At 61.7% G+C, this 23,629-nt stretch overlaps 1 protein-coding gene across 1 annotated transcript in view; it reads right to left on the bottom strand.

Annotated features, from left to right (window-relative positions):
• Positions 1 to 2,485: 2,485 nt before the first annotated feature.
• The window catches only part of LOC139705800 (probable RNA-binding protein 19), a 39,482-nt gene continuing 18,338 nt past the window's right edge, over positions 2,486 to 23,629 (bottom strand). The window contains 15 exon segments of the mRNA XM_071612706.1: positions 2,486 to 2,583; positions 3,423 to 3,598; positions 8,530 to 8,608; positions 8,611 to 8,645; positions 10,086 to 10,141; positions 11,458 to 11,537; positions 13,296 to 13,353; positions 15,082 to 15,183; positions 17,111 to 17,230; positions 19,146 to 19,346; positions 19,932 to 20,042; positions 20,977 to 20,993; positions 20,996 to 21,072; positions 21,437 to 21,549; positions 22,141 to 22,344. Coding sequence (XP_071468807.1) covers positions 2,486 to 2,583; positions 3,423 to 3,598; positions 8,530 to 8,608; positions 8,611 to 8,645; positions 10,086 to 10,141; positions 11,458 to 11,537; positions 13,296 to 13,353; positions 15,082 to 15,183; positions 17,111 to 17,230; positions 19,146 to 19,346; positions 19,932 to 20,042; positions 20,977 to 20,993; positions 20,996 to 21,072; positions 21,437 to 21,549; positions 22,141 to 22,344 — 1,527 coding nt within the window.

Below are 23,629 nucleotides of genomic sequence, written 5' to 3'. Positions count from 1 at the left end.
GAGGAGCCATGGGGTGGGGGTGGAGGTCCTGGGCTCACTCTGTGCCCCACTGACTGGGGGCTCCCCCTCTTTCAGGGGTGCTGCTTTCCATGGGATTTGGATTTGTGGAGTACTGGAAGCTGGAGCAAGCCCAGAGAGCCCTCAAACAGCTGCAGGTAAGTGAGGCTCAGAGCTGAGGTCTGGGGGGAGGGGGCTCGGCAGGTGGCAGGGGCTGTTGGCCTCTGCCACTGGGGTGCACTGGTCATCCTTTGCTGCATGACGGACACCCTGGGACCTGCAGCTTCTGCAGTAGCAGATTCTGTGGTCGGAGCTCAGCACCCTGCTGGGTTCTGGCTCAGGTCTCCGCTGAGGCTGCAGTAGGTGCCACCTGGGTCACAGACCCTGGAAGGCCCACTAGCACTCAGGACTAGGTCTATGTGAGGATGTCCCTGCCATGTTCCAAAAGGTACGGCTCATGTGCCTCCCCGTGGTGCTGTCTGGCGAGCATCCTCTGGGTCCTGCAGGGAGATCAACTTTTGTGTCCCGTGACACAGCTCCGTCAGACCAGACACGCTCCCCTCCCGAGTGTCCCCTGGGGGAGAACCCCCTACCCTGTGCACACCCCCTGGGTCTGCACAGCAGCTGAGCGCACCCTGACCTATGTGCCGTCTCCCTGGGGGCCACCAGCCAGGGTCCCTGGCTCCAACCAAGCCGCTGTTCTCAGAGACCTGCCTTCTGCCTCCACTTCCCAGGGACCTTGGCCTCGGAGACCACTCATTTCCTGGAGCCTCAGTTTCCTCACCTGTGCAAGGGGAGAGTCAGCCCCGTCTCACGACCTTGCCAAGACTTAACTGAGGGAGGGACTGAGCAGGGAGGGAGGGACTGAGCAGGGAGGGAGGGAGGGAGGGACTGAGCAGGGAGGGAGGGAGGGAGGGACTTCCATGAGGCTGCTTTGTGTGGCGGGGGTGGGGTACCATGTGGGACCCTGAGGCCCCGACAGTTCCCAGGATGCAGAGCAGCTGCTGCCTGATAATCTGCGCAGGAGGAGGAAGATCTGCTGCTGGCGTGAGCCCAGGGCTGGGGCGCAGTGGCCCAGTGGATACTCCCCGGCCTGCTCCCAGGGACAGGAGTACTGACCCCTCCTGCCACCTGGCTGAGCCTCCCCACCAAGTGGCACCTGTTGGACGGAGGCAGCCCCCGTCCAGGGCGAAGAAGCCACTCCTCTGGGCAGGGGGACCCCGGCCCAGCTCCCCCTCACACTGGCTCCACGACTCCATTCCAGTGACCCAGGCAATGGTGACAACAGCCACAACCGTCCAGGGCTTCCTAACTTCCGGAGCATGTGTTTCAGGGCCAGGGCCCAGAGTCACTCGGGCCCCTGCTCAGACTCCAGGTTGTCCCCTGCACCCAGAGCTGTGGCTCAGGAACCAGGCCCCGGGACAGAGGTGGGGCTGAGGCTGGGCTGGAGGGGCTATCCATGCTGGTGGCATCTAGATGGGCTCAACAGGAACAGGAACGATGAGGGTGGACGGGGACCCCAGGCAGGGCCTGGGCCTGGGCAGGAGGTGACCTCACTCGTGGGGGGAGGCCAGGGGGTCAGACTGGGTCGGCCTGGTCCAGAGCGCGGTGCCAGCAGGTCACGCTGGCCACCTGCAGAGGGGGGTCTGCGTGGATGATGGAGGCCGGGGGCCGGGCAGTCTGGGGCCTCCGTGGGGAGTGAATTCCTGTTTGTCTAGGGGTCTGTCCCCACTGGCAAAGTGAGGCCAGGAGGCAGGGCCTGGGCCAGGCCGAGGACAGTGTCCAGCATGCCCACTGCCCCCGCGGCTCTGAGCAGGCCTGGTCAGGGCCGCGCTCTCCTTGCTCTGCTCCTGTCTCGGGGTCACTCAGGCCTGGCCTGCGTCCTGCCAGCAGCCCTCATTCGCACTAGGACCCCGGACAGGCGCCCGGTACTCTCTGGCCTCCACGACAGGGCTGCCGTCCCCATCGTCCTCCTTCAGCAGCAAGGAGGGGACAAGGGGGCGGTGGCGCTGGGCAGGAGCCGCCCTGGGTTCAGTGTCCCCACTGCGCCCAGGGCCGAGCCAGGCCGCTGAGCGGAACCCGCGCCCGGGAAGCGACTGAGCGCTGGGGAGCCCTCCTCGGGACCCAGGCCACCTTGGACACTGGACAAGGACGGGAACCTCGTCCCCACAAATGTACAGAGCGAGCTGACGAGAGCCCCAGGGGCCCTGGGCTCATCGGGGTCCCCACCCAGTGGCCCCAATTAGGAAGCAGAAGGAAGCGCGGGAACATCCTGAGCTTTACTCCTTGGCTGGCTGACTGTGGTCACCCCCGATGACAGAGCAATGACTGCGGCTCCAGGGGTGCCCTGGCCTGTGGTCCACGGGCCAGGGTGGCTGCTGGGACTCAGGTGCAGGCTGCGGCCTGGCCGTCTCTGCTGGGCAGCGTCTCGAACAGGGGTGGGGGCGGTGTCCCAGCCCGGCCCCTGACCACCTACCTCTGTGCCAGCTCACAGCTGAAGTGTCTGCTCCTCGCCGTCACGGTCACTGTCCTCCAGCTGCTCCAGGATCCCGTCCAACACCACAGACCGCTTCTTCTTCGGGGGCTCTGTGGGAGCCCAGATGGCACGAGAGGAGGATGCGGGGGCGGGGAGACGCAGGTCCAGGAGGACAGAGACAGAGGGGACATGTGCAGGGAGGAGCAGGGGAGGCGAGGCAGGGGACATGGGGAGGGAAGGAGGGGAGAGGGAAGGCAGCATGAGGAGAGGGAAGGGCAAGCCCCAGCCTCCCTGGCCTCCTCTGTCCCCCCTCCATCCCCGAGGGCCGCCTCTGTCCCTCCCCCACCCCCGCAGGCCTCCTCCATCCCCCCCCTCCACGGACCTCCTCCATCTCCCCCCCACCCCACCCCCACGGGCCTTCTCCGTCCCCCACTACTCTGACTGGAGGCCAGATGCCAATGGTGTAGGAAGTGGCTGGCACATAGTAGGAGCTCAATAAAGCTGGGTGCACAGCTGTGGGACCCCAAGGACCCCAGGGGCGGTGCAGAGTGACGATGAGGAGCGGCTTTGGAGAAGCGGGGACATCTGGCTTGGGCTTTGATGCAGGCTCCCCCTGACGGAGCACCTACTGTGTGCCACGGCCCTGCTCCTCTCAATGGCCCACAGTAGGTATGCAGGGGGGGAATGAAGCAGACAGGAGATCTAAGGCTGTCCGGCTAGGAAGTGGCAGAGCATGGACCTGACCTCCAGTCACACTTAAGTCACGTCCTCTCTGCTTCTCACGACTCTGGTGCTGGCCAGAGAAGAGCCAGGAGACCACAGCAGCTGGAACAGGGGTGCTGGTTCCCTGGCCCTCCAGTTAGGAAACAGGGCAGGGAAGTTGAGCTCTGGGGTGCCTGCTCTGTTAGTCCTTCTGCTAGTCTAACCACTCATTGGTGGGCAGCCTCACTCAATTTAAGGCTTTCTTTGTACAGAGGCAGCCTGAAGAACCTCATGTGCTCCCACTCCTCCTCCTCCTCCTCCTCCTCCTCCTCCTCCTCTTGAGTCTGCAGGTGCCTCGTCCCCCCAGAGCCCTGGCCTCCTTCCACACTGGCCTGGGGACTCCCCAAGGGCGGTGTCACAGTGCTTGGCCCAGGGTGGAATGTCTCAGTGCCCTTCCAGGGGCCCAGGGGGACTGACTGAGCCACCTCCCCCGTCTTACTGTCCATCACTAAAGGGGACATGGCCCTTCCTGTCCTCTCCACGCTGTGGTCTCCTTAAGCCCCTGTCACCTTCTCTCTGGGAACCCCAACCTCTTGGGACCCCCCTGAACATGTGCCCCAGGCATCTGTGACCCAACAGACCCCACGTCCTCTAGGCATCACCCGAGCTGGCCCAGGCTGTGAAAGGTGCCCACCTGGAGCCCTTGCCCAGCTCCCTGCCCACCCTTCCCAGCCCACCCCATCCCACCCACCAATGCAACAGCCTCTTTTGTCCTGTGCACCTCTGCATCCCCACTCTGCGCCTGGCACTGGGTGGGCTCCCGAGATCCCTGGGGTGAGTGAGTGGGCTCAGGGTGGGGACACGCTGAGCTGCCCACGGGGAGGCGGAGGAGGGCCCGATGACTGCACCCTGTTGGCCATAGAGGGGGCAGGGGACAGGATGCGGGGCTGGCAGCCTCCTCCCCCTCCCTGCCGCTGCTCAAGGCCAGGGCTCCGCTGATCGCCAGCCTCCGAGGTTCACAATGGCCTCTGAGATTGGATCCGTGGGCAGGTAACGGGCACCAGGAAATGCCCACGCTCGCGTGGGACACCCAAGCGTCGGGGCAGGCGCTGGCTACACCCGTGCAGAACGCACACCGACTTGCACCCACACCCGCATCTGCGTCCCCTGCAGCTGCATCAGGCATCAACACAGAGGGCCTAGCCACGCCCGCCTCGGGACAGTGCTTCCCAAGAGGGACCACAGGTCTTGGGGACCCAATGCCTGGCCTCTGTGGGGCACTGCATGACCCAAGAGCCCTGTGTTCTGTGGCTCCTCCCAGGAGGATGGGCAGCGAGAGGGGCCAGTTCAGGAGAAATCAAGGCTAAGGGACTTGTTCTGGGCCTACAGGGGTCCAAAAAAGTCCAGGTACCTGGGCTCCTGCTGTGGTCCTACAGTGACCAGCTGGTGACCTGGGAGCCCAGAGTCCCCAGGCCTCAGCCTCCACATCTGTAAAATGACGAGGAAGAACACGGGGATCCTGGGTGGGTTCAGCAACGCAGCCCCACTGAACACAGGGAGGACAGCAGCTGTCACCTGGCCCTTCCAGTGGGGAACACTCTAGCACCCACGACCCCACTCAGAACGCTGCCCCCTCACAGATGCCCACAGCAAGCTGCTCCTCAGGGGCAGCTGCCTGCAGCCAGTGGGAAGCCGTGTGCGGGGGCTCTGGGGTTGGCCTGCAGGCGGCGGCCCACAGCCGGGTCTCTGCCTCCTGCTCTAGGAACGCTCCCCCTCCCTCTTCAGATGGGAGACCAAGGCCCTGAGAGCTGGAAACACTGCCCAGGGCAGAGGGAGCGGCCGGGGCTGGGAGCTGCGATCCTTCCAGGGCCACAGGCAGAGGTGACCAAGGGACCTACGGAGCCTGGTGCTCGGCCAGGCCCTGGTTCAAAAAGGGAGGATTCCACGACGGCCGGAGCAGAACCCTAACCACAGCCTGTGTGGCCATGTGGTCACCTGCCCAGGGGACAGCTGTGTCACAGAACCTCCTTCCTAGAAGAGGGAGACCACTGCCTTCCAGAAACCAGGGCTCAAAGCAAGGCCACCCTAAGGAAGGCCACTGACACAGGGGGATGAGGCCTCTAGGGACCTTTGCCAGCACCAGGGCCTTGGCCAGAACCAGTATCCAACAGCGCTCCTAGCACACTGGGCTGCAGGGACAATGAACGAGAGCGTGGGGACATGCCCAGCCCAGCCCCGAGGCCTCCCAAGTGCCCTCAGTCCTGGCCACCTCCGTCCCAGCACCGTCCCCACAAGTGCCCTGGTATGGAAGGCCACCATGTGAAACATGGGCAGAAGTGAGACCTGTCCAGTGAGCCCTTCAGCTCTGTGCACAGGGGCTGGTGCCCAAGGGCAGAGGCCCCAGAGCCTGCCCTGCACGCCCCCAGCCCACAGCCTCTCCACCCGGGGGACTTTCAGGTGGAGACTAGGGAAGGGCACATGGCGGACCAGACAGGGACGTCTGGACCAAACTTCCTTTCTTATTTAGGAATCTGAAGTGACATAGGTCTCTGGGCACCTACTGGGGCCGAAGCCCCTTCTGCCCTGCCCTGGCTGTGGGGTGGAGTCCGCTCAAGCCACTGTGTGCTGGGGCCCTGCAGAGTCTGGGGCCCCCAGCTGTGACCACAGTGCCTTTGGGCAGGTGGCAGGAGCAGAAGAACTGGGGACAGATTCCCTAGAGCCTGGCCCAAGGCAGCTCGGGAGGCTACGAGGGTGGGACGTGACTAGGGAGGGAGGCAAGTGGAAAGGACTCGGTCCTGCCACCGACGGCTCTGCCCTGGGTGACACTGTTGGCAGGTCCTCCCGCCTGCTGCTCCTGCCAGGTGCCTGATCTCATCTCAGCCTCTGAACAGCTCCCAGGAGGGCAGCCACACAGTGAGGGAAGGAGCAGGGTGACAGTCTGAGGTGCCTGAGGACTGAGGGGGCAGGGCTTGGGCTCAGGAGCTGGTTTCCCTACTGGGAAATGGGGCTGAGGACAAACCACAGGCTCTGATGACCACGGGACCCGAGGACGGAAACAGCCCAGTCCCCTAGCCTGGCCCAGCACGCAGGACCACCAGGTCGCCCCTGCACCATCGGGAACCACGGCACTTGCGTCATGAGCTCTGCACGGTCTGAAGACAGGAGAAACCGAGGCCCACGAAGCCAGTGGCCGGGCAGGGGGTGGGGCCGCTCTGCCCAGCCTGCTCCATGGTGTGTGGACTCTGAGCTTCCCACAGCAGTCCCTGAGCCGCCCACAATGACCCCAAGGAAGTGAGGGTCCGCAGGGCCTCTGGCGCCTGTCTGGGCATCACCAAGGATGGACTACTCACGGGTGGGAGCACAGTGTGGTCAAGTGCAGAGGGCAGAGCCCTGGGGGGCCCAGCCGAGGACTTTGGGGCCGGGGAGCCTGCTGCGTGGGCTCCCTCACGAGTCTCCACAGGCTCTGGGCCGTGGAGGGCCTGGGGCTGCCTGAAACAGTGGCACGTGGTGCCCCACACGGCACCTGGTAAAAACGACACGCTGGCGGAGGCACAGCGTCCCCACTCAGACCAACCAGGGGACCACAGGCCATTCCAGACCCGGGAGGAAGACAAAGGGTGGCAGAGAGGAGCCTTCCCAGCCCGGCTCTGGGTCAGACCAGCTGAAACTCTCAGCCATCGTGGTGGTGGGGTCCCAGGCAGGACTGCCCTTTTCGTTTTCAGTCTCCCTGCGGGTATAGGGTGGCCGCTCCTCCCTCACAGGGCTGCGTGTGGCACAGGGGGACAGGTGCACAGAAGGCGCTGGGCACAGACACAATACCGAGAGCGTGCCACACGGGGGCTGGTGGTTCTCCTACACCTGGGAGGGCAGCCTGCGGAACCAGCCTGACGCAGAGCACCAGACTGTCCCCCAGCCCTGAGGTCCTCCCCTGGCAGGTGACCTTTGCTGGCTGGTGGCTTTGTCTGAGGTCTGGGGCTTCCCTGGAGGAGCCTCAGTCCTTGAGCAGGCTCACAGCGACCCCTGCTGTCCCCCACTCAGAACTGCCTCAAACCACCAGCCAGTGCCACCCAGGAGGCCTGGAGAGGGAGCAGGGAGAGGGAAGGGCCTGGATCCCAGGTCTGGGAAACTCCACCAGGACAATGCAGGGAGGGGACCCTGTAATTATGTTCAGGGGACACTTAAGTCCTGGTCTCCTACAATAGACACGGAGCTTGAGATCAAAGAAGTCCTTCCGCCCACACGGAGCCAAGAGGAACTGTGTTTCCCAGGGACATTATTTTCTGATCAACACATGCTGTTCTCAGCAGCCTGTGCTGATCCGGCGGGTCTTAAATTGGACTCTTCAAGAAGCAGAAGCAGTGGAGACACGCAGACACACGCGCCACGGCCCTCACCTTACCCACAACCTCAAGCTCCTTCCACATGCAGGGAAATAACCCCCCGAGTCGTGACCCCATCCTGCCAGGCAGGGCACCAGGACCATGGGAGACCTGCTGCCCAGACCAGCTCCAGCCAGCAGAGCCTGGAGATGAGGGAGGGTGGGCGGGAGCAGGAGTGGATCCCCACCCACAGCGGGCCCTGAGGGCACAGTCACACAGGTCACTCTTGTCTCCTCTTGCACGTGGTCTGCCTTGCCAGATGCTAACTGGTGATTCTAGGGACTTTGCTCTCCTATCCATGGTCACCCACACGGTAGACCCTAATTGCTCTTAGACCCCAGCCAAGCCTGGACACAGAGCACACAGTGGCCGCCCCCGCAGATGGCTCTGCTCTGTGCAGCGTGGAGCCAGCTGCTAGATTCCCTTAAGACTGGGCGGCCGGGTCCTCCTTCCAAATGCGACAGGACCTGGTCTGAAATCTGGGTTCCTCTGTGAAATCACTATGGGCCAGCAGCGTCCCCACAGCCCCCAATCCACTGGTTGCTGTCCCCTCCGCGTCTGGCTCCTGTGCTAGTAGGCGGCGTGGGAAGCAGGTGGTCTGCTGCCTTTCGGGTGGGCATCCTGTGAGGACCCACTGAGCCCAGGGGTCCACTACCAGCTGGACAGGATGACGCCCTGGGAGCTTGGATCAAGAGGCTGGTGTCTGGTGACCCAGCTCCGGGCAGAGCCTCAGCAGAGTTGCCTTGGGTCACCAGCGATGCTGACCTGCCTCCTGCAGCTGCTGGGTAGCCAGGGGGACACTGGCTTGCCCCCCTCCCACCCGAGGAAGGATGTTTTGACTTTTCTGAGGTCACAGGAGATGAATCAAGGCAGCCAGAAGATGACCTCTGAACCACACAGTGCTGACCCATGGGAACAGCCCAGCCAGCGGCGGCCCTGCCCAGGCAGCCACGACCCTCCCGCGGCGCAGCTCACCTGAGGAGCTCGCGGATCTCCCTGCGGTCAGCCTGGAAGGGGATTTTCCGCACCAGGATCTTGGACGAGGTCTGCTTCGGGGAAGCTGCTTCTTCCGGGCAGAGGTCAGGGCTGGCCTGGAGAGGAGGGGAGGGTACAGGTCACCTTGGCCAACCCTCCAGCTTTCTCCTGGGCCTCGTCCTGGGGAAGTTGGCCACCATGTTGGAAGGACACTCGAGCTGTCCAGGGCAGAAGCCCCAGGTGAGGGCCTGGGCCCATCCATGGCCCTGTGTGCACCCCCTCAGAGGCCGAGTCCTGATTGCTAGTGGGCCTTCCAGGGGCTGCGACCCAGGTGGCACCTACTGCAGCTCCAAAGGAGACCTGAGCCAGAATCCAGCAGGGCTGCCGAGCTCCGACCACAGAACCTGCTACTGCAGAAGCTGCGGGTCCCAGGGTGTCCGTCACGCAGCAAGGGATGACCAGTGCACTTCGCCATCCGCCACGCGTGGCAAATGACTCCAGGCCAGACACAGGACTCGGGGCACCCCCACTGCAGGAGGTCCTAGCAGCAGCGTCCCCAGGATGCAAATCCCACAAGCAAACGCCACCCAGGGCCGAAAGCGTCTGGGGAACAGGGCTCAACACAGCTTAGAATAAAATGATGTGAACATCGGCCAGGCTGCAGCAGCTGGCGAGGCTGCCTCGGGCTGGCCCTGGGGACAAGGCACTGGGAAGAGGCCACCACTGAGCTGTGAGCAAGGCGAGTGCTGGAGGTTCCACCCCCAGGTGTCACATTGTACTCTACAGGCCAAGTCCCCTACCCAGGTCACCTGTCCCTGGATAAGAACCTGAGGCTCTGGGCTCCAGGTCTGGGCTCCCACGTCAGCCTCAGGAACCCTGTGACCCTCCTGGGCCCCAACCCAACCCTCCTCTGGCTAAGGAGGCCCAGCACAGGCGTCCACAATAAACAACCAACTTGCTGGAAATCACCAAATAAATGCCTTCCCCCAGCTCCAGACTGCTGGCAGCAGTAGGTTTTACACTGGAGGCAGGTGGGTGACACTGATGATAACGGCTCGCAGGGGCACATGACACGTGCCACCTCCGTCAGGAGCCACAGAGCGCGCTGGCTCACTAGGACGTGTGCCCTGGACGCCCAGGAGCAGACCTCGCCCTCCGGACACCTGGGTCGCTGGGCCAACCCGTCTGTCTCCACCTGCCACCTGCTGAACTGCTGAGGCCTCTGGCACCGCTGTGCAGCCCGAGGAAGGCCGCCCCAGAGCACAGAAGGGTGAGGGCCATGGCCTCCAGAAAGGTTCGGCCAACCTCTAGCGGCACGTAATCCCCGGGGTTCAAAGAAGGTGCATGAGACATCCCCCAAGTCACCAGCACTGTCCTAGCTCAGCAGGGAGCAGGTGTGGTGAAGACCCCCAACCCCAATCAGGAAGAACCCTAGAGGGCGGGGGGACAGGAGGAAGGGACGTGGGACGTGGAGGGCTGAGACACCCTCGGGGGGCCAGCTCCAGGGACAGAAAGAACAGGGGCGTCATAGGAAAGGGGAGGCACTGAAGACTCACTTGGTGGCTCCTTCTGAGATCCGCACTTCCACCTTGTGGCTGTCCACGATGTGACCCTGGAGAGGAGACAGCACGGCTCATCCCCTGTCCTCACTGTTCACCGTGTCCTTGCCTGTCCCCAAAGCAGGGCCGTGGCTAGAGGGTGGGAGACCGCCTGCTCCCTGGCAGAGGGGTGGGGATGGCAGGCACAGAGGGGCCTCCCCAAAATGGCTCAGCAGCCGGTGGCCACAGAGACCCAGGCTCATGATGTCCCCTGCTCCATGTGGCAGCCCTTTACAGCACTCAAGGGCACAGGGCCTGTCGGCTCGCTGTGTCCACAGCCCTGAGAACCCAGTCCCAGTGCCGTGGGCCTCAGTAAGGGAGCTGCAGTCACTGCCAGTGAGGGCGGCTCCCCAGGGGGTGGCAGAGATCCCAGGCCATGTGCTCTGCGGCCACAGCTCCCTCCTCCTGCCAAGGGTTCCATTTACCCCAGGACTTGGGCCCAGGCGGTGGCACAGGATGTGGATCTGTCCAAACTCTCTCAGCCCCTTCCACCACCTTTGCTGCCCCCACCCTGGTCCAGGCTACAGAGCTCTGGTGACCTCAGGGTTGCCTGCTCCCCTTCTTCTCATCCCATCTCCACACAGTAGCTGGAGACCATCCTAGAGGATAAATGAGACCCTTCCCTGTGTGCTCCAAACCCTCCAGAGTCTTGCTCAGCCTTCAGGTTGGACTCCAGTCCTTTAAGAGGGCCTGTGAACCTAGTCCTGGACACCTCTCACCTCACCTGACCCCACCACACACTCTGCCTACTCTAACCTCAGAGTCCCTGCCACAGGCCCTTTGCACTTGCTGTTCTCGGCTCCTACACAGCTTTCCCTCCAGGTCTCTGTGCAGTTGACTTCATGTCAGCAGGGTCAGCTCAACCATCTGCTCCTCAGAGAGGTCCCCTTCACCCACACGACCTTAGGTAGCCCCACTTCTCAAGTTATTTTTATCCAAGCCTTTTGTGTGTGGTGCTGGGAATTGAACCCGGGGCCTTGTGCATGCGAGGCAAACACTGTACCAACTGAGCATGTCCCCAGCCCCCGTATCCAAGCTTTTCTCATGATCTGGGCTTTTGTTTGTTCACCCCAGAAAGAGGAAGGTCTCTCTGGGCTTAGCCCTGTGCCTGTCAGAAACCAGGCCCGCAGGGAAGGAGTATGAGTGGAATAGATGAAGGACAGTGACCCTGGAGGGTGAGGGGCTCTTCATTCTCTTGGGTGTGGTCCCTGGAGAACCTGGAAGGATGGGCCAGCAGGACGTGAGTGCCCGCGATACCCCAGCAGAAGAGGCCAACAGCCCCTGCCAACTGCCGAGGCCACCGCAGACCGCGGCTCGGAGCCCCACTTACCTGCAGCTGTTTGAGGGCTCTCTGGGCTTGCTCCAGCTTCCAGTACTCCACAAATCCAAATCCCATGGAAAGCAGCACCCCTGAAAGAGGGGGAGCCCCCAGCCAGTGGGGCTCAGAGTGAGCCCAGGACCTCTGCTCCCCCCCATGGCTCCTCTCCAGGCCCACCTTCTGACTAATCCTCCCGCTGAGCCCGCCACCTGAGGCTCAGGACTGTTAATTAACCGATGATTGACGTGAGGATTAACTTCATCATAGAATCCCGCCTTCGGGAGGGAGCACAACTGACAGGGATGACCACCGCGGTGACCAGGGGGCCCTCCACCAGGACAGCCCCGCCACACCTAGTGCACAGTATGAGCCCACACGCTGTTGGGCACCCAGGGCTGCCTCCTGGTGGGGATTCCGGACCCTCCCATCTGGCTCCATGTCTCAGATAGAAAGTCCCCTGGGGAGGGCCAAGAGCCATGGCTCCACCTGGCTCCCCACTCCTCCGAGGTGAGAGGGCAGGAGTGCCAGCAGCCCATCCCAGGGGCGTCTGCTGCTCTGACTCTGTGTGTGTGTGTGTGTCCTTTAAAAGGTGTGTGGGGATGGAACCCAGGACAGGCCTACACAGGAAAGGCCCCTGTGGGCACAGAGACACCATCACAGCCAGGGAGGGCTGGACAGGCCGCCCCTCCCCACCCAGCCCTCGGAAGGAGCCACTGCTGCCAACGCCTGGCCTTGGGCTTCTGGCCTCCAGAACCCTAAGGCAGGCCGTCTTTGCCGATGAAGGCCCCAGGCGTGGCCCTCTGCTCCAGCAGCCTGAGCAGATGGAGGCAAGGGACTCTAACTTCTATGCCACAGAAGTGTCTGCTAAAACTCTCGGTGGCTGCCCACCAAGCCACAGTCCAAACCTCTGCCGGGCACAGAAGCCACTTCTCAACGGGAGTCTGCCTCCCTTTCCAGGGCACCTCCCGCCTCAGCCTCTGCCACCAGGCTGCTTGGCCTCCTTGCCTCCAGGCCCCAGTCTGACTTGGAGACCGCAGTCCTACCATGGCCCTCCTGCTACAGCCTCCTGTGCTGAAGCCACCAGCTCATATGTCCCCTGGCTACTGCAGGTGCCTGGGGACAGGGATGGCACCTCCTCTGGTCTACTGTCCTGGGTGCCCACTGCCTGGTGGCCCAGGGCCTATTGGGAATGAAGGATCAGAAGTCACTGTGGCCACACGCACAGGCACCCAGGACGGTATCGGGCTGACTCACACTGCACCACACCAATTCTGCACCCACCAATTCTGCAAGGCCAAGGGCTGCTGGACAGGACTGCATGGCTGTGAAAAGGACAAAGGACCGTCCATGCTCATGCTCTGAAGACTCAGGGCTGGACAACATGTGGTCAGAGGACAACTGTGTCAGGACAAGGTCCAAGGCTGACGGAGGGGCCAGGCGGCCTATGCCTGCCCCACTACCTACTGGCCACGGAGGTGCAGGATTACCGATGTGGTAGAATGTTCTAGAAGTTCTACATCGGGGTCACTTCCCTTGGAACTGAGGGGAAAGCCCACAATCCATCCTTTTTGCTACGCCTGAGGATTTCCTGGGTGCCAAGGCGTGGGAACAAGGGAGGCCTTGGGTGCTCATGGGTGCTCATGGGTGCTAATGGGTGCTGCTGCTGCCCACCACGCACACAGCTCAGGACCACCTGAGGGCCAACAAAGGCTCTGACTCAGAGCCCGGGTCAGGGACCTCTCCAACAGCACAGCAGGGGCCTCCAGCAGAGGAAGGGCTGTTCTGCATAAGCCTGCCACCCCCAAGGTGTGGACTCTCCAGAACCACATCCTTCCACGAGAACAGGGTACCTGCTTTGTTCTTCCTGGAGACGAAGCAGTTCCTCATGGCCCCCACTTTGGAGAACACCTGGAAAGAGGAACATGCAGCCCCTACACTCCCAGGTGGTACCTGCGCAGGCGCAGCTCCTTATGGGCTGTGCGCCCACCGCAGGAACGGGGAGCAGGGGGCATGCAGACTGCCACCAGGTGCTGCTCCCGGTGCGCTGGCCTGTGCCAGGCCCCCACGCCACCCACCCATCCCGATGGCACATTCAGATGGGTGGCTGAGGGCCTGGGGACCTCGGCTGCCAGCCAGGCTCTGAGCCACCACACAGCCCTGCCCAACACTGTCCTCCCAAGTTTGCCATGTGGAGACCTGGGTCGCTCTGAGGGGGAGAGTGATGGTCAGTCCCCCAGGCCTCCCAAGGTGGCAGCTAGGCTGGTTCTTGCTCCACTTACAGAAGGAAGAACTGGGGCATGGAGCCGTTGAGGGGTTCGCTGCCGAAGCCGGGTGTCAGTCTGTACACATGGAGCCTACTGACCCCAGGCCTGACCTCACTGCCCTCTGTGCTTAAAGCCAAAATAATTAAAAAACAACAAAAAACAAACAAACAACAACAAAAACCCTCTAAGTCACATCCCACCCTGTATTTCCCTTTCCCTTCTGTCTCCCTGGGGCCTGGCTGGGGACAGCTCCAAGTGGCTCTGTCTGCATCTTGAGGACCAAAGACAGGAGGCGCTCAGTACCGTCCACCAGGCGAGCGACAGGGAGCAGGAGGAGTGGGGACCCCAACGCACACACTCGCAGCAGGCAGGTGCATCAAGCATGGGGCCCTGTACTGCAGGGTCTCACTGTCCCAGTCAGACCTTCAAACCACCCAACGGGAATCTTCTACTCATGTCTCATGACCTAGGCACAGACAGGCTACAGGACTCACCCACTGGCAGGAGTGAGGCCAGGTTCCAGACCCGAGAGGACTGACCTCAATCACGTCTCTACACTCAGGTGCTGGGACAGGAGTCCTGTGCGCTGGGTGTGCTTCTAATGAGCTGTGTGACCTCAGGACAGTGAAGCAGCCTCTCTGAAGCTCAGTTCAGTCTCCAATCTGAAATAGATGGTCCTGGCTGGGCCTTCAGCTCCAGGGCCTTTACTCCTGAGGATGCTCTTGAGCTGCTGTTTGCGCATCACTGAGAAACGCTGATCCCTGATGTCCCACACCTCCCCAGGAGTGACCGTGACACCACAAGGACCACAGCTGGCCCTAGAGACTCAAGGCCACCTGCCTGAGACACTGCTAGCTGCATCTCTAGAGGCCAAGCCAGGCGAGGATATCCGTGGCTGAGAGGCGGACTGTGGCACACAGGCAGATCCAGGGCTCGGGCTTCATTACAATCAGGCGCGGAATGTGCGTGCTGCCCCCTCCGGGCTCCCTCGGCTGCCGGCAGGGCTGTTATCAGTCGCCAGCAGCTTTCCAGGACCCCCCAACCCGGAGCTCTTTATCTGGAGGCGTGGGTCTTGGTGGTGGGGAGATAACACGGCCGCCCCCCTGGAGACCAGAACAGAGAGCTGAGCAGAGATGCCAGAGCTGCCCTCCTGCCCCGCCCAGCCCAAGACATGGCGGGTCCCCCTCCTGTCATCCTAGGGAAGATGACATCTGGAACAAGGGGCAGAGAGTGGGGTGGGGAGATGCAGGGGAGAGGGCACAGCTCAGGGGACCAGGATGGGGGCTTGTGTAGGCAACATGGTCAGAAGAGAAAGACGGGCTCAGGGCGCTGAACCAGGAGGTGACGTGAGCCCAGCGGGTGGACGTCGCACCACGTCCTGGAGCAGATCCAGGCTGAGGCCTCCTCTGTCAGCCAGTGAGCAGAAGCCAGCCCCTCCAAGTGGCTGGACACTGTCAGGACACTCCACACCGACCTGAGGACAGGGGACAGGACCTCAAAACCAACTGGGGGACCGGGGACAGAGGAGCATTCTGACAGGGTCCAGACATGGGTGCCAAGAAGCCATTGTTCATGTTCTAGAGCCCGTCTGCCCCCAAGCCCCCCCTCTGACACTACTTGTGACCAGCCGAGGGATGCTGGGGACAGTCATGCCACGCCTTTCTTGGTCACCATGGGCAGCAGCCACCTGTTACAGACAGGTGTTCCCACCATGTGGGGGTGTCGGTGGCCAGTAGGCTGCATCTCCCACGTCCTCAGGAGGGTGTGTGGGCACCACTCTCTCTGTCAGGGTCAGAAACAGCCTGAGAAGAGGCAGCTGGCCCAGTCCCAGAGCAGGGGCCGAGGACGGCACTGCCCACGTCACCAGCATGGTGGTCAGTTCCCCAGCAGTGGCTCCTGAGTGGAAGGACATGGAGGGCAGGCCAGCAGGCAGGGAGCAGGTGCCACTCCAACTTCTGTCACTTCCGGGGCCTGGCACTCCGCAGGGTGCTGTGGTCAGCAAGGCAGATGCTGCTGTGGAGTGGAACCTCTGGTGGGAACAAACTCAGGCAGCAGCCAGCCGCGAGGGGCAGTCACCTCACGCGGCACAGACGGCCAGTCCTGAAGACCCACGGGGAGTGGACATGAGCCTCGGGCATGGCGGAAGGCCTGTGCTCAGAGAAGGCCTCAGAATCCAACCGACACTGGCTGACCAGAGACAACTCCTCCTCTACTTTTTTTTTTTTTAAACCGTAAAACACTTTAATTTTTTGTAAATAAACGAGAACAAGGAGGGTGGTAAACAAGAGACAGTCTATCTTTAAGAGGAAAATCCTTATCCTAGTAAACTGAGCAACTGGAAGCCCTGTGTGGGGGATGGGCCGAAGGTAAAATCTGAACATCTGGGTCAAACAACCCAGTCCTCAGAACCTCCCTCCAGGTGTCTATTCTAAGACGTGGTCGTGGTCTCCAGACTACGTGGTTCCATGGGAAGCTGCCTGTCTCCTAGGGGCAGCTGGGGGACGGGGAGGGACTCAGGTTTTGGCATCCTGACGGGCGAGGGCCAGGGCCAAGCCATGACCTGCAGTGTGCACCACAGTCCTGAAGGAAAACCTCATCCTGCCTCAAATGCCCCACTGTGAGGGGGAACCCAGGGGGCCGGCACCCCTGTGGCTGGGGACACACATTGGTCTTTCCTTTCCTGCCTGGGCAGTCGCTGGACACCAGAGGGCGCTGAGCCACTTCAAGAACATGGCCCCCAGCCCCTCAGCCACCTATGGAGCTCTGGGCTTTCATGGGCTCTTCTGGGTATGAAGAGATCTAGGTTTTCTTCCCTTAACCGTTAGCTGACAAACTAAAAATATGCTACATTACGTTGCACTCGTAATTCTTTTTTTTTTTTTTTTAAGAGAGAGAGAGAGAATTTTAATATTTATTTTTTTTTTAGTTTTCGGCAGACACAACATCTTTCTTTGTATGTGGTGCTGAGAATCGAACCTGGGCCGCACCCATGCCAGGCAAGCACGCTACCACTTGAGCCACATCCCCAGCCCCTGGACTCGTAATTCTGATCTCTTTTTTTTTTTTTTTTTTGGTACCAGGAACTGCAATCAGGGGTGCTTCACCACTGAGCCCCAGCCCAGCCCTATTTTGTATTGTATTTAGAGACAGGGTCTCACTGAGGCTGCCTTTGAACTCAGGATCCTCCTGCCTCAGCCTCCTGAGCTGCTGGGGTGACAGGCGTGGGCCTCATCACCCGGCTCTGATGCTGTTTTTCAGGGATGTTTTAACACCTGCATAATCAGAGACCGAGACCCGCTGGTCTGTGGATGAACAAAGCCGTAAAGCAGCGGTCTGCTGAACAGCTCCTGGCTCTCTGCCCACCCCTCGCCCGCCTGCCCACAACATTGACCTGTTCTTGCCGGTTTCTGGCTCCACCATGTTCTTTTCCGCAGATGCTTCTTGGGCTCTTTCCCCTGAGGGGCTGTGCTGGAGAAGACCCCAACTGGAGCCCACTTGAGATACAGGGGGACATGGTGGAACTGTAGAGGCAAAGGTGCCAACACTGTGGGTCCCTGTCACGGGACACAGCTGAGAGGGACTCAGTCCCAAGTGCAGAATACGCGCCCCAGGGTGGAGAAGATGTGTGCTCCGCAGGGCAGAGGAGCCAGGAGACGCGCAGCCCAGAACCCCAAGTGCTCTGGGTGCCTGAGGAAAACACTCGGGCCCAGGCTGAGAGGCAAAGGCCATGTCTCTGTAGCCTTGACCTGCGGTGGGTTCCAGGTGCCCTGTGCGCTTTCTCTAGTCAGAGGATGAAATGGGGACTGTGACAAGGGGAGGAACTGCTGGCACAGAGCAGCTCCAGGGCAAGTCAGCAAGTCGCAAAGCCAACAACATTCCTGTTGCCGTTCAGAGGCGACCTGTGTGCCAGGGGTTTCTTAAAAAAGGTTGAGACAGCCACTGCTAATAGCCACCTCAGTAGAAGGCCCCTGGGTAGCTACAGGGCAGGGTGGGAAGGAGACTTGTCAACTTACAGCCTTTGGGACTCTTTTCAAATTTCATACTGCATTCAAGCCTCAAAGATTAATTATGTCCAGGAAAAAAAAAAAAAACAAAAAACAAGCAGCCGGGCGCAGTGGCGCACACCTGTAATCCCAGCGGCTTGGGAAGCTGAGGCAGGAGGATAGCAAGTTTGAGGACAGCAAGTTCGAGGCCAGCCTCTGCAACTTGGTGAGGCCTTAAGCAACTTAGTGAGACCCTGTCTCAAAATAAAATATAAAAAAGGGCTGGAGACAAAGCTCAGTGGGTAAACACCCCTGGGTTCAATCCCTGGTATAAAAACAAAAAAGAAAATGAAAAAAATGTGCTCGGGAGGGAGTGGGAGCAGCCTGGGGGTTGGACAGTTGGCAGTGCCACTTAGGAGCTGTGTGGCTTCGGGTCACTGGGCCTCAGTTGAGGCTGCTGACGGGAGCGGTCAGGGAAGAAAACACTTGTCAGAGTCAAAGGGGAGGCTGCGCCTGGACAGTGCCTTCGCCATCATCCACTCTGGTGATGGGGACTCCTTCCCGAAGAGGAAGGGGCAGCTGCAGTCCAGGCACGGCTCCTGGCCGGGCCACCAGAGACTCAGCAGTCTCGCGGGCCAAGTTCTCACCAAGCCCTGATGGTGCAGTGGGCAGGGCCCCAGCTGGGAACCCCCCAGGGCTGGAGCGGGCCAGGAAGGCCTGCCTGCGGGTCACTGGGGACCACGGCCTGCAAAGCACCAAGGGGTCTGGCAGACAAATGACCTGTGGTGGGTGAAAGGTGGCTCCCCAAGAGATGACCATCTAGAGCCCCAAGACCTATCAGTGCATCCCCTGAAAGTACCATCAAGACCCCGAGATGGTCCAGGGTTATCTGGGTGGGCTATAAACCCGGGAGAGGGATCTGGAACCAAGAAGAAGGCCACGTAAAGACAGGGCAGGGACGGGAGTGGCACAGGGAGCTGATGGACACCGGGAGCCCAGCAGTTGGCAAAGGCAGGACAGGTCCTCCCCAGAGCCCTTGGAAGCCCTGGCCACATCTTGCTCTTGGATACCTGCCTGCCTGCCAGCACTGTGACAGGTGCACTGTGTGGTCTTAGGCCACCTGGCTCATGGCCACCTGTCATGGAGCCCCAGAGGCCCCTGTGCTGCGGATACACACGTGTGCACACACGGACGGCCCTGCATGCAGGACCGGCCTCAGCTCACCACAGGCACGGACGGCGCCACAGCCAACCAGGGAGACCCAAGTCGGGGCAGGAAAGGAAGGCCGAGGACAGCCGGAACTGGGCAGGGGCCGAGGGTGCTTTCTGCAGCGTCCTCAGGGAGGGCGGGGGGGGCGGGACCAGCACCAAGGTGGAGCCAGGCCGAGCCCGTGCTGGGCAGTGGGCACACCAGCTCCCGGGCCCTCTCCCCACAGCAGCTCCCAGCGGCCTACCTTGGAAAAGGCCAGGTGTCGGAAGGCCTTGCGGGCCTCCAGGGGCTCCAGGAACTCCACAATCGCAGTGACGCCACCCTCAGGCAGCAGCACGCAGCCCAGGCTCCCAAAACGGCCATAGGTCTCCTGCAGCTCAGCCGCCAGGGTGCCTGCCAGGAGGTTCTTGGCCAGAATCACTGTCTTGCTTCGTTCTGCTGCTGCCTGCAGGGAGGAGAGGCCACGTGAGGGACAGCAGCAGGGCTCTTCAGCTGGACACTGGCACTGACCTCGTGGCCTCTACTCAAGGTGCGCACCTGGGGGCTCAGAGGCCAGGCACCTGGAGGACCCAGGAGGCACCACCCGCTGGCTCCACAGCTCCGCTGAGGGCGAAGGCCCAGGGCACCCGGTGAGACCCCCCGGGGTCGAATCCCAGCCCCAGCTGAGTCACCAGATCCCGACAGTGACTGACCACAGCCCCGATGGACCACCCAGGCGCCCTGCCGCTGGGCACTAATCGAGATTGGCACCTCAGCATGGAGGGCTCTTCCTGGGACTGCGGACCACCTGTGGACACAGGCGTGGGAAGCAGAAACAGCGAGGAGCCTGTGCCCCCAGGAGCAGCCCACCGCCCCCAGGAGCTGGCTGTCCCTGTCCTTGGGAGGGGCAACTCTGAAGTTGAGCACTCGGTTTGGATCCAGTAACCCCAGGACCCACCCATACCCCAGCCTCCCCTGAGGCTGTCCCCAGCTTTGTATCAGCAGCAGTCGACTCCCCAGAGGTGGGGTCAGTGGGGCAGCAGGCACCCACCTGGCTGAAAGAGTCCAGGCTGACGCCATTGTTGATGAGGAAGCGCCGCACTTCTTGGACCAGCTGAGTCTCCCAGAGGGCCACGCGCACGGCCACGCTGTCCTTGGTCTCCTGTGGGGAGAGGAGAGGAGGCTGGGCCCGTCAGGCAGGACCTAGCCAGTTGGGCAGGCCCAGTGGGGAGGGGATTCAGGGTGCTGTCGCCCACCCACACTGAGGTGGGGACCATGCTCTGGCACTACACCAGCTCTCTGCCCTCCCCAGCCATGCATCGCCGCCCACCCTGGGGCTCTTCCCTTCCTGCAGTGGGCAGGTCTCTGTGAGGCTCCACTTGCACCCTGGGGCTTCGCAGGCGCTGACCTTGACCCCATTACAGGCAGTCCTTGCTTCTGTCACCTCCCCACCCGCCCACTTTCCTGCCACAGCTCCCCCAAACCCTCCTCTCTTCCCCTGCCTCCTCTAGGTGGCACTACAAGGTGGGACCTCTGTCCAGGTGCTGCTGAGCCCCAGTGCTCAGAGGGCATGGGTGGGGCCTGAGAAGCTGTGGCTGTCCCTCCAGCTCAGGCCAGGCTGCCCTCCCCAGCCACAAGCCACCACAAGACCAGGCACCTGAAGTGTGGCATGTTCAGATCCAGGTCGTGCTACCCACAAAATACAGTGGATTGATGGAAAGAAGGGAAGAAACAGTGTGGCTTTTTACATTGCTCACGTCAAAGTGACGAGGCTCTAGACGTCAAGTTGAAGACCGTGTCTCGTTAAGACTAGTTTTGCCTGTTTCTTTGTACACATGTGGCCACTGGGACGCTCACAATTACACGCAGGGCCAGCCTTCTACCTCCAACGGTCATCGCTGACCCGAGTGCCGTGAGGGAGGGTAAAGGACAATGGAGAAAGCAGCTAATGGGCAGAACCAAGGGACGTCCTTTGCCAAGTGGCTGAAAAACACTCCAGGGATTGCTTGAATCGACCGCAGCAGAGGGCGACCGTGGACAGCATTTGGAAGGAAGTCTGTGGACTCAACGCGCGCAAGACACTCGAGCTCACTCACGTGGTCGAACACTTGCTCTTGGTGGCACTGTACTTCTGCATGATGGCATCGGCCACGGCATTGGGCCCCATGAACAGCGTGTTCCAGTTATGGGAGCTGAGGGCAGGGGCAGGCAGGGACCAACAGAGGCCTCTCGCAGACACCAAAACTGCCAAGAGCCTCGTCGGCCTTCCCCGCCCCCCGCCAGCTCTCCTGTCCTGGGCGAGCACCCGGCCTGCAGTGAGGCCGCAAACCCAAGCCGTGACAAGTGTCGGCACCTGCTCTGTGCCAGGGACCCAGCCCTTGGTGACACCTCAGAACCTATGCTGACACAGTCCCACTCTCCCAATGTGCAGCGGGGACACTGAGGCCCTGAAGGCCCCACCCTACCGAGGGAAAGGGCCCAGGCAGCTGGGGAAAGGCTGGGGGGCGGGCAGCAGAGCTTAGATGGGCGCAGAGGCCACACAGGGCAAACGAGGACCTGGAGCTGCAGGCTTTGTCCTCGGACGCCTTCTTGTAGGACGAGCCGGGGACGTCTGCATCCTCACTGGCTTCCTTCCTGATGGTGGACGGCGGCACATGCAGCATCCTGCCCTGAGGGGACAGAGCAGGAGGTAAGCAGAGCCCCGCCCTCCAGTGTGTCCCCTCTTCATAAGCCAGCTGGACTCAGCAATGAGCCCTGATGGGAGATGGGGACGGCAGGCAGAAAGCCACGTGGTCACTCTCCATCCAGCTGAGGATGGGGGCACCCGACACAGCCACGCCAAGGGGACTGTACCCTCTGTGAGCACCCCCACGGCTCCCGACTCCCCCCAGCAGACCCTGCACAGGTGACACTGTGAGCTGCACATGGCTGGGGCCAGTCGGGCCCGGTGTCAGGAAGACCAATATGCCATGAGCAGATGGATGGAGGAGCACTGGAGGTGGCCTGGCCCGGGACTGGGCACACCGCACGGGGACACTGGGAGAGCAGCAGCTCCCTGGTTCCTCAGGGCCACCCACACACCTCAGCAAGCTCCCCTCTCGCAGCATCTTCCCTTCAAGTAGCTCACTGGAGGTGACCACATGGCTGGCCACCGTGGGTCCTGGGACCCAGAACGTGGACATGCGCCAGCTCATACAGCCACCTGGCGTGGCCTTCTCTGTCGCCAGGCTCAGTGACTCGGTGCCCACAAGCCACCTCACCTGGAACACCTGTCCGTCCACGGCCACGTAGGCCTTCACCGTGTGCTCAGGGAACATGAAGGTGACAAAGGCGAAGCCCTTGGGCTTCCTGGTCAGGCTGTCCATGGGGTAGTGGAGCTCCGACAGGGGACCTGAGGACAGGGGAGGCGCCAGCCTGCTGGGGCTGGAGCTGGGCCTGAGCTCAGGGTGAGAAAGGACCGGGCACTAAGGGGTCGGGCACAGGAACACAGAACAGCTGCGCTGTGCCAGCCACCAGGCCCAAGGTCAAGGGCGTCATTTCACAGTCCCTCGTGCCTACTAAATGGGGGAGGAGGGGCACCTGGCTCCATCCCCCTCACGTGCAGCCTGCCCTGGGTCGGTCACCTCACCCACTCAGGCCTCCTCCTCTCGCCTGTGAATGGCACAACAGTCCCCAAGCAAAGGGTGGCCTCGAAGGTCCAAGAGTCAGTGTGTGGTTACTACCCAGCACCGGCTACACTTAGTGCTGCGGAAGTGTTTGTGACTCTGTCCTACTCAGAGGACACTGTCTGCAGTGGACACTCTGAACACCAGGGTGTGACCACGTCCCATATGTGGGTCTTCCTCTTCCCAAATGGGCACTTGGAGCCTATGGACAATCCCCCTCCTGTCCTGCGCAGCACTGTTATGTGGCCAGGGCACCAGCCTGTGTGGGAGGATCTGGGGAGCAGGACACCATGGCCAGACCTTCAGGTCCCATGTGGGACCTCCATGGACGTCACGCTGTCTCTGATGCTCCACATCCAGGTCAGCCTCCCAAGAGACAGGGGCTCGGGCAGCACTTCCAGATGGTGCCCCGTGAGTCACCCTTCCCCACAGACTCTGCCCCGTGTGGCCGAGCACAACCATAGGCCTGCAAGTTCCCAGTCTAAGAAGTAACAACTGAGGCAAGAACAAAGGGCCCTGGCTGTGGCCTCCTCTCTGAAGCTCATTTGGGTGGAAGACGAGAAAGGACAGCCTTCCCAGGCAGAAGAGCACTGCGGGCACTAGGGGCTGTGCGGCCGCTGGATCAGGCTGACCCCACCTGGCCACCCTTTGGAGGAGCACTCAGCACCCACCTGGCATTGCGGGTGAAGGCGCAAAAACTAGGCCCCTTCTGCCTCCCTCCCAGCCTCACCCCTTCCCTGACCATGTTCTGCAGAGAAGAAATGCTCACGATGGCCGCTGTGACCCAGCCCAGCACTGGAGGGTCACCTCCATACCACCCTGCCTGCAGCTCCAGAGGCCGTGACTACACAGCAACAAGCAGGTGCAGAGGCCTCCACAGCCTCAACCTCACTGGGCCTCAACCCGTGAAGCCGCCAAGCAGCACCTTGTCTACACCACCACAATCTCCCCCAGCCTCCCCCACCAGCCCACACAAGCAAAAGCCTCCACTGCCTCCAGCTGCCTGCGGCCCTCCCTGCACTGGCCAGCGGGCCTTTCTAAACCCAAGGCTGTCCTAAGCCCCTAGCCTCCACTGGGCCCAGGC

This window comes from Marmota flaviventris, chromosome 1, assembly GCF_047511675.1.
Source record: "Marmota flaviventris isolate mMarFla1 chromosome 1, mMarFla1.hap1, whole genome shotgun sequence".
Classification (NCBI taxonomy): Eukaryota; Metazoa; Chordata; class Mammalia; order Rodentia; family Sciuridae; genus Marmota; species Marmota flaviventris.
The sequence above is the reverse complement of the archived record's forward strand: the minus strand, read 5'-3'. Positions and strand labels throughout refer to the sequence as shown.